The 10,000-nt window shown below is 42.0% G+C and overlaps 1 protein-coding gene across 2 annotated transcripts in view; it reads left to right on the top strand.

The window, feature by feature from the left end:
* The window catches only part of LOC138050430 (uncharacterized), a 12,674-nt gene that overhangs the window by 1,021 nt on the left and 1,653 nt on the right, over nt 1-10,000 (top strand). The window contains exons 2-4 of one of the 2 annotated variants that reach the window (XR_011132614.1): nt 7,067-7,258; nt 8,389-8,435; nt 9,861-10,000. The exon at nt 9,861-10,000 is cut by the window's right edge and continues 140 nt beyond it. Coding sequence is in view for 1 of the 2 variants with exons in the window: in XM_068896769.1 (XP_068752870.1) it covers nt 7,177-7,258; nt 8,389-8,435; nt 9,861-9,995 (264 nt within the window). In the remaining variant the exon portion in view is untranslated. The remainder of the gene's footprint in view (nt 1-7,066; nt 7,259-8,388; nt 8,436-9,860) is intronic. The other variant, XM_068896769.1, reaches the window with a different exon arrangement.

Raw genomic sequence — 10,000 nt, 5'->3', positions numbered from 1 at the left:
TAGTGAATAGCAATTCATTCGTTGCAGTAATCAACGCAGTGTAGAGTGCTGTGTAAAGATCGTAATTGACGGGTAAGTTAAGAGCTGTTTTTTGGAATGCTGGTAATAGATTAATTTTCCAACTATTAATTTTTGGCCACGGTTGGAATACCAAAGATTGGTCGCTGATTGATCGATGGTTGTTCGGGTCATCCCTTTTGCGTGTTTTGAAAAACCCTTGCCAATTCCACTCAGTCAGAAAGATGCCAATATTTGTCGAATTAGTAAATATTTGTGTCGCAGATGACGTGATTCAAGAGATTCAAGGCTTTTCCCGGTCTTGCTGACGACCTTAGAGGGGTTTTGGTTGAATGCAGTGCTGAGTTTGTTAGTCTTTGTTTTTGTTAGTCTTTTGTTAGTCTTTCTTTTGTTTGTTAGTCTTTGTCTTTGTTAGTCTCTGAGTTTGTTTGTTGTCAGGGATCTTCCCCTTGACTTTCCGGTTGAACAGTAGCTCAGCGGGACTCCTTCCCGTCGTATTATGGGAATGCTTCTATAGGCAGTGAGATACTTCCTTAATTCCGCTGTCCATGTTTGTTCTCTGCCTGAGTAATCTGTAGTTGTTTTAACAGTGACCGAGTCTGTCTCTCGACCTCCCCTTTGGTTTGAGCCCACTTGGCAGTGACTTTCTGATGAATAATACTATATCGTTCACAAGATTCTCTAAATCATTCGACTTAAATTGTGGACCATTGTCTGATTTGATGGTATTTGGCAGTCCATGTCTGCAGAAGGTATCAGACAGACAGTCTATGATCTTTTCAGTGGTAGTGGACTGCATAACCTCCACTTCGTAAAATCGGCTGTAGTAATCAACAAAGACTAATAGTGAATTTCCGGATAGCAGTGGTCCCATTTAATCTAATACTAAGTCTTTCCAGGGTCCATCGGGTAATGATGTGGATCGGATAGGTTCAGCGGGATCTGGCCGTGCCATCAGCTGACACCCATGGCACGCTCGGCAATGTCTCTCATCAGCCGCTTCATCCATCCCTGGCCACAACATCTTGGTCCTGAGGTTCTTTTTGGTGCCAACAACGCCCAAATGGCCTTCGTGAGCAAATGCTAAGGTCCTTGGCTACAGCTTACTAGGAATAACAATGCGTGTACCTCCAAGCACGAGGTGACCAATGACACACAACTCCCCCACCACTGTCGTATACTGTCTACACCTTTCAAACCGCCCCGTTGCAATAGCCTTCCTCACTTCTCTCAGCTCTTCATCATCAGCAGAAGCCTCTTCTATCTCACGGGTTGTGAGTGCTGTTGGAGTTGCGCTTGAAGCAACAAATCTAACATACTCTTCAGTACACCGCTGGTGGTTGTCAGCTTCAACTTTCCTATGAAGTAGTCGCGACAATGGATCAGCAATGCTCTCACGACCAGGCCTGTGTATCGCACCGAAATAATATGGCTGTAATTTCAGAACCCATCGCTCTATCCGTGCACATGGTCTTGATCGTGGACCATACAACAGACTCTACAACAAACTTCATCCCTACACATACACGTGGAATCTCTCACACCACAGCCATTGCCTCCTTCTCTTTCTGGGAATATCTTTGCTCGCATCCGGTCAAACTACGACTTGCATAACATACCGGTGTCCATGCACCGTCCTGCTCCCGTACGAGAACAGCGCCCAGCCCAACTGGACTGGCATCCGTGATTATCTCGGTGGGTGCATTCTTATCGAAGCATGTCAAAGTGCAAGCTTCTGCCATCTTATGTTTGAGACATTCAAAGGACTTTTTCTGCTCCGGCCCAAATTCAAAGGGTGTCTCTTTCCTTGTCAGCCTTCGCAGTGGTTCGGATAACTGAGTGGCAAAGAGAGGTATGAACCGGCTACTGTAGTTGGCTAAACCCAGAAAGCTACGTACATCGGTGGCATTCTTTTGTTCTTCCACCCCTAATACTGCTTTAACACGATCTGCTGTAGGACAAATACCTTTCTCCAAAAGCAGCATATCCATGAACACCAGCCTGTCCGTGTTGAACAAACATTTCTCAGCATTTAGAGTGAGACCGCACTCTTGCAGACGCTTTATAGTTTGGTGGAGTCGGCTGTTGTGTGTTTCCGTGTCGGGACCATGGACCACAATGTCATCCGAAATGTTTTCGACGCCTTCAATACCTGCCAGGGCTGAAGCAATTTCATGCTGATATTTTTCACTGGCGGAACAGACATCAAAGAGCAAGCGCTTGTATCGAAACAAACCATGAGGTGTAGCAAAGGTTGCGATTTCCCTAGATTCTGGGCTCAACTCCAGCTGGTGGTACCCCCATTTAAGGTCTAATTTACTGAAGACCTTAGAACCATTCATGGTATGTAACACCTCGTCAACGGTGGGAATTGGATTTAAGTTAAGATCTCTTTATGGAGACTCAAACAAAGCCAAGAGCGTCTGAACAATGATCACTTCTATCAAATCATTGAGAATTACATACTTTATAGAGAACTATTAGGAATTTTGATCTTCACTCAATTAAGTTAAAGCGAGTTCCTTCGCCAATAAGGTTTCTCTTAATATCCGCGGGAGATGCTCCTTCATATTTGTTAGGATCACTTTTCTATCTTTAGTTTCGTTAACAGCCAATAGAACTTATTTCTCTTAGTAACAACGTTGGTAACGAAGGTTACACAATAATTGAGTATATAATCAACAGAAAACTACATTTTTGCCTATTTATATGACAATTTATTAAAAAAAGGAAACTATCTACATAGGCTTAAGATACACAGCAGTACTTGTGAAGGATGTTAACTTTCCAGAGACGACAACGCTTGCAGCTGGTCCTCGGTGCCTCTTTTAATTTTTGTAAGGGAAAGGGGTTACTTTCCTTCAGGGAAGAACTCAATTCGTCAATCAATACCTGGGAAAACCGCAACTGCCTCCGAATTTGACATGGCAAAGATTTGGGGCTCCCACCAGCCTTCCTTATGGCCAAATTCGTTCTGACTCTTGGGGACGTCTAAGGCGTGGTCGCTGCTGGCTCGGCGGGTGTTCTTTTCGTGGTTCTTCTTTCAGCCTCTGTGTTCGATTTTGAAGCACCCGTGTTTTTCTCTTCAGCTTGTCCTTTTAATTTTCCAGGCTTTTTGTTTTCTTCTGGGCCTTTGCTATTCCCCGACTGATTCTTTTTCTCCTCTTAGCTCGATTTGTTGCCTTCTAAAAGTCCATTTTAATGGCAAGTGAGACAGTAACTCGCCCAGGTCTCTCCATGTCGAGGACATCTGCATTATTTTTAGAGATTGTGGAATCTTCCAAAACTTAGGAGGATCTTGCTTTTTCCCTAGCTCTAAAGCTTTCAGACTTCTCCCTGTTATCCCTTCGCCGTTCAGCTCTTGCGTCGGCTGCTAAAAGCACTGTGGGTATGTACATGGCACGTTTGCGTTCTCTTTCCCGCTTCAAGTATTCTTCACAGACTATCAGCCTGTTTTTTCTTCTCCCTACACACATCTCTGCCCTTGTTAATTTTTAATTTTTGTTTCGGATACACCTTTGCTCAGCGACTTTCTCTCTCTGTATGCTATTTGAATTTTCACGACGCGTTTTTGGAGCCATCTGCAAGGAAAAGGTCCACCTTACACTGAACACAGAGTTTTAAGTTGAAACACCGAGTAAAATCCTTCCATCCAAATAAAAAATGGTACTTTTTAGAAGAATGAATTTAGGATATATGAATGCAGGTATCCCATAGAATTCGCTCTGTCACTGCATGTAGTCTTATTTAACATATCTCTCATATCGGCGAGTACGGTGCCTCTCTCGAAAATCAATTCTTGTCTGAGCATGCGGATATAAAGAAGAACTGATATGGGCTCTTTATCCGAGGGACAGGGCATTTCTCTCTCTTTCTTCGGACATATAGTCCTTAGGTAACGGAGCCGGTTACAGTAAAACTGTGGACAAATGTTTCGATGACGAAATTATGAAGTAGGAAACCACCACAGACCGGTCTCAACGATGGTGAAAACTTCGTTTCATACCCTCTCGTCCTTGAAAGCCAAAGTAAAAAATATAGGCGAACATAAATGTGCAATAAGAGCATTGCTGCTTTGAACTCGAAAGTGGACAGCTAAAACTTCAGTTTAGAGGGTAGTTTAAGGTTCGAATTTTTCAACAAAAACAATGCTCTTTGGTTGAATGCTACTTTAGTTGAAAGATCATTTCTCAGTGAAGGAAATAGAAAAATAATTGTACTTAACAGTAAACCTTATCAAGAGTAATTTTTAACTCTAAGACAGCAAGAAACCATTTTGGCCCCTGCATTTCAACTGGGAATGAGTGTTAATCGGCAGTGGCTGACTAGACGCATATGGCTACAGCTTCTTGTCTGGGGTAGCAGCTTGTGATTCACATTTCACTCACTTTACCTTCAGCTGTTCCCATGTCCCATCGTCAATAATGTTGCTGTTCGCCCCAGAATCTATTAACATCTTAAGGTGTACTCCTCCTCCTTGTACGGTGACCATTTCTGAGTGTTCTCCTTCTGTAATACTGAATGCATAGTCATACTGGGGTCCAGAAAGTGTGTCATAGGGTTCCCTCCCAACCTGACCAGCATATGACTTTGTCTTGCAGACGTTTCTAAAATGATCTTTCCCGCGACACTTCCTAAATGTCTTGCCTCTTGCTGGGCACTGGGGATCACGACCAAAATGTCCCATTAAACCACACCTATAACATATCTTATCTCTCCCTTGGAATCGCAACTGTGTGCTAGTGCTCGGAGTAACTTCTCTCATTGATACGTTCTGATTCTTCCCTCTTTCCTAAAAGTGCAGCTAGTTGGGTTTCTATCTTTTCGCATTTTGCGGCAACCTCTAGAGTGCGTTTTAAGTTCACTTCTTGGCCTTCTTCCTTCAAGCCTTCAAGCAATTTTCATTTGATGTAAGTGGAAGTGCACTTATTCAAAACTGCATCTCTTATCTGGTTGTCGGTATCAGTGCCAAAATCACGATCTTTAGTTGCTTTCCTCAAGAGAGTGACAAACTGTTGAGCTGTCTCACTTTGGGTTTTGCGTGATCCGATGAAAAGTCTGGCGGGCGAATGCTGAGTTTACCTGTGGCACGAAATAGGCGTTGGGAGCTTCAACAGCACTGGCGTAATTTGTAGCGTCCCCGATTTCAGTTGAGGTGGTAAATATCTCCTGAACATCAGGCCCAGCCAGGTGGAGTAGCATTGCTCTTCGCCTTTGTTTAGTTGCTGCTGTTGCTCCTTCGTTTATAATAAGCCCTTTCCCGTCGGCGTACAGTTCGAATGAATTCGAAGTTAACCACCTTGTCCATCGGGGCCCAATCGTCGCTAGATCAGAAAAACAATCAAACGTCGGTAACACGCTCTTTTCCATCTTTTTGTCCTCGTCGCCAATGTAGTGCTCCCAAGAGCAGTAAAGTATCCAAACAAAAAGACTTAACTCAACCAATTTCATTTCAATCGTAACATGGCCGTCGCTATCAAAAAGCACATGGTCAAGCTATCCCAGCATACTTAGCGACCTAATACATTACAGCATCCATCATGTGGACTGAATTTTTGTCTCAATTCAAATCCTTCCATTAACGTGTTGACAATAAAAGTGTAAATCTTACTAATCTATCGGCTCCTTTCTTCGAAAGTGAATAATTTTACCCTTTATTGCCAACGAGCGATCCGAGCCAAAAGGCGAGGATCGCGAAGCGGCAGCCGCGCGCGAAAGTATCGAGCTGTAGGCGAAAAAATTGTCGAGTGATCCATAGAAAGAAGTAATGTAATGTAACAATAGAAATAAAATAAGCCAATCACATCGCGGAATTTTACTTGTGATGTAAGTTTAATGTGAGGTGTAGATTTCCTGGAGATTTTAGTAAGGACCAATGAAAGCTCGTGTATTGATGTGTAATGTCATTAGACAAACTTGCATGACGCGCTCGACTGTCAATGATCTTGTGCTCGGAGGTGAGGGAAAGCACATTTTTTCCCATTTCCCTGACCGTTTTGTTGTGTGCACTTGCTTTGAGTGTTCTTTAATATTTATTTTCGAACGAGCGTGTTCTATATTGACTGAATGAGCTCAAAACTAAACCGGCGTACGTTTTAATCGGGCCGGGCCGTCGGTTCGCGAGTAGAGCAGTTTGTTTTTCGTTTTGTAACTATTGAGTTGTGAAGAATTTAATTTAATTTTCAAAGGAAATGTTGTCTGCAATGTACACAATTCAACGATCAATTTGATTTATAATTCATGGCTGTATCTTGCAAAACAAAAATTCTACAAGTGAAACAACTCTCATGTGCGAAAGAGTTTGATTCCCCATTACATGTTTCACAATGAAAAGTCCGAAAACGCATTGGCGATTTTTTACCCTGCCTGATTTTATTCAACTTAATTATTGTGTATATTCCTGTTAAAATTACGGCCGCTCAAAAGTTATAGCAGTACTTTCCATGTTATAGCAAAACACGTTGACATTTACATTGTTGGAGATACAAAGTGTGCTATTTCTATTGTATCATTGTTAACTAGATAAGTTGAGTTTCAGTACTTTGGAATAAAAAAATTACAACTACTGTTGGGTATTTTAAAACTATGATACAAATCTGCAAACTATGTATTATATTGACTGTCTCGTTGGCACTTAGCGAGAGCTATTTCTAGGTTTTATGAATTTTCTTTGCTACTCGAATATGTTGCCGTAAAACCTGACCCTTTCTTGCTGGTGTCTTTAATTTTCATTTTCAACGCTTCTGTTAGTAACTTTGCCGATCTGCCGGCTTCAGTCGTTTTAGTCGTTGGACTTTAAGTGCGCCAGCATAATAAATAAATAAACTGTGAACTTCTTAGTTTTTATATCAGATTGTGAGGTGCCGTATGGAACCGTTGGGAAATGGCGCGGTATAATTATATCATCATCATCATTATTCTTTTTAGAGCCACACAACGTTTTTCCATGCGGACATGCCTGCCAATTGTTAACAAAACGTTTTTATGCTCTTAGGCAAGATGATGTGCTGGATATCCTGATATGTTTTCTCATTTTGTCTTTTTCAAGGACACCTTAAACCCACTGAAGGTTATAAGCCCTGCTGGCCTTGTGGGGCATTGCGTATAATACGACAGAAAGTATCTTATTATTCTCTTTCATCTTGATCCCGAAATAAAATGCGCATGCTCGTGGTAAAGTTTATGGCCTCTATGTTCCTGTTTATGGCTTCTTTCTTCATGATGCAGGCTATTTTCCCAGGTAAGTCGCGACATTGCTTCTTTAGTGTTCACTTTTGATGACCATGGCGATTTAACAATGTTGGGTATAATTGCATGTTATGTATTCCACGGCTAGGGCCGTGAAGGATTGTTGTTGTTGTTAAAAAATCTGATTCACGCCCACTGGTGCCCATGTCTCGCGGAGAGGGTTATCTTTATTAGTAGTAACCTCTCCCTTTTCCTCACTCTATATTGCATTATTTTGTTACCAAGCTCACACCTTTTCGTTAATCAGATTAAACGCGCATGTATCAATGACAACCGCAGTTTCATGAAACTTGGTACAAGGTCAAGGGTCACGGAGTACGTTTGAAAGTGAGGGAGGAGGGAAGGGGGTCTAGGTTTTTGTGTGGATCACGGAGGTGTGAGAGGAGAGGGGATGAGGTTTAGGAGCAAACAACACCGTAGGAAAAAAAGTTGGGGAGGGGGGATGGTGGCTATAGCCTTCCCCCCCCCCCCCCCCTCCCAGCCTCTCCCTCTCCGCGGCTCCTGAATGTGACCTACAATACTCACGGGGTACACTTCTATTTGAGTGCAAATTTTAAACGAAAAACGTGCTTTAACTGACGGTATAAGCACAGTCGGTTCGTGCGCGACCTTAGTACAAGAGGTCCTTAGTTCGATTCCTGGATTTTGCATCCTTGTTTCGACTTCTCTCCTTTCAGTGTAGCCTAAGTAGCTATAAATACCCGTAAAACGGAGCACTGATAGAGAAGGGGGAGTAAAATGAGCGCACCGTCGACCTCAGGTTTGTCAGTTTAATTACTGTTTCGAGTTATCGACGTTAAATATGGTCGCTTTACTTTACTTTATTTTACGTTCAGTCAACGTTAATAACACGAAACTCCTATAACTGCAGAAAAAGCTTGCTTGTTCTGGGTCTGAAAGGAAACTCTCAGGCTATAGGGTGTAGGGTGGAAGGAAGGCTGTTTGAAAAGAATGCAATTGAAATTGTATCTTTCAGACAAACTAGTTTCCCCAGTATAACATGTCTGTGTTTGTCTTTTGAATTTTCCAATATCTTTTATTATTTTCAAAACGTGATCTTGTGCCTTGTTTTATGGCAGTTTTTCTTTTACCGATCAAAGGTTATGTTATTCGCTCTTTCAGAACTCACTTCAAAATTCAGCACAGTACCAACGTCAAGCCCTGCAATGGTAAGCTAGCGCTTGGCACGCGTGACCTACAATAGTAGCAATCCAGTTTGTCCCAGTCTTTCTTTTAATTTGACCTCCAGACATTTTTCTTCGTTGCCCCAAAAATATGCAAAATCTGGATATCATTTCACCCAAACTGACCTGTTTGTCCTTGTGGTATATACGGAAAGCTTCGAAGAGGTTTTTCCTCTTCCTGGTCGCAAGAAAATTGGCAGAAGCGAAAAACCTTCTTCATCTCGTGAGCAGAATTGAATGCAGAAAATCGGTTCCTTCTGCTGGTAACGGAGCAGAAAACAAAACAACTCCAAATGAAAACTAATCCCAAGTGACCAAAAATACAATTCTTTCCGGTACATACAGATAAACTCGGAAAATCTCTTCGGAGAATTCAATTTTCACGGAACGTTTGCTTAATTATGCTTTATTTTTCCTGCCCATGTCATGAAATACCTAGGCAGATTTTTCTTATTCCAAAGGAAGCTAGTCTCGAATTGATATAAGGTGCTCGATATTTTGACCAGACTTAATATTGGAAATACATTAATTCCTTGATTGCACTCACGTTATAACACGGCCATGTTGGTGCCAAAACAATAAAAAATTGTAGCCCTAGTTTTGCATAATATTAGAGTCAAATTCTTAAAAGGCTTTTTCGCTATTGTTCTTTCCACCAATATGGCGCCGTGACGTCACTGACGTGCATTCAAAGAATTCGCATTGAAGCGTGTTAGGGCTACTTTCATCATCGCAGTTGTAAATGTTACTGCTTAAGTGACATTTATGATTGCGATACTCTAAACTGAGACCTTGACATGCTTCTTTCTGCAGTTCAAGTTAAGTCTTTCATATGTTATGTGTCACTATGATCCACCTCCCTAACCGTTTTATAACAAACTCAAAAAATAACCAGCTCTCACTGAGTTGGCCTGTTAGAGCACGGCGCTGGTGTCGCAGTGGTCTTGTCTTAAGATCATGTCTAAGCCTGCTTTTTAGGGCTTCCCTTTCCTTTAAATCAAGCCATTTCAGCAGGCGTTGCACCGTGTCACATGGTCGGTTTCACAAAAGTTTGTTGAGCTTCCGTTGTGAGACAAGTTTCAGGAAAAGTAGAGCAGCTTTCTACTACAACGGTCGAGACGAGAAAGGTCTTGTTACACCAGACCGCGTAAGCCAATCAGAAACCGCACCTTACGTTCCAAGGACATGAACCGATTATCGACTTGGTTTGCGCGGGAATGTAGTAACAACATGCGAGAGCAGTTTTAACGTTTCCGAACAAGTTTCGACCGTTAATTTTACATCACGATGCAACGCCTGCTGGAACTTGTTTAACAGCGCCGTTGCAGATGTCTCAGCTAAACGTTTTAACGTGTGACAACGGCTGAACGTTCAAAAGTCTTGACACGCAAGTTATTTTCTCACCCACAGATGAAACCATCCAATGTACATCTTTTGGAGGAGAGACAAAGAGAACGACAAAATCATCTTCAGAAATATTGCAATTCACACAATTTCAACGATACTTCACGAAATGTTGACCACAAAAAATTGAAATTTTTTATGGTAAA

The sequence above is a fragment of the Montipora capricornis genome, chromosome 1 (assembly GCF_036669925.1).
Source record: "Montipora capricornis isolate CH-2021 chromosome 1, ASM3666992v2, whole genome shotgun sequence".
NCBI lineage: Eukaryota > Metazoa > Cnidaria > Anthozoa > Scleractinia > Acroporidae > Montipora > Montipora capricornis.
The sequence above is the reverse complement of the archived record's forward strand: the minus strand, read 5'-3'. Positions and strand labels throughout refer to the sequence as shown.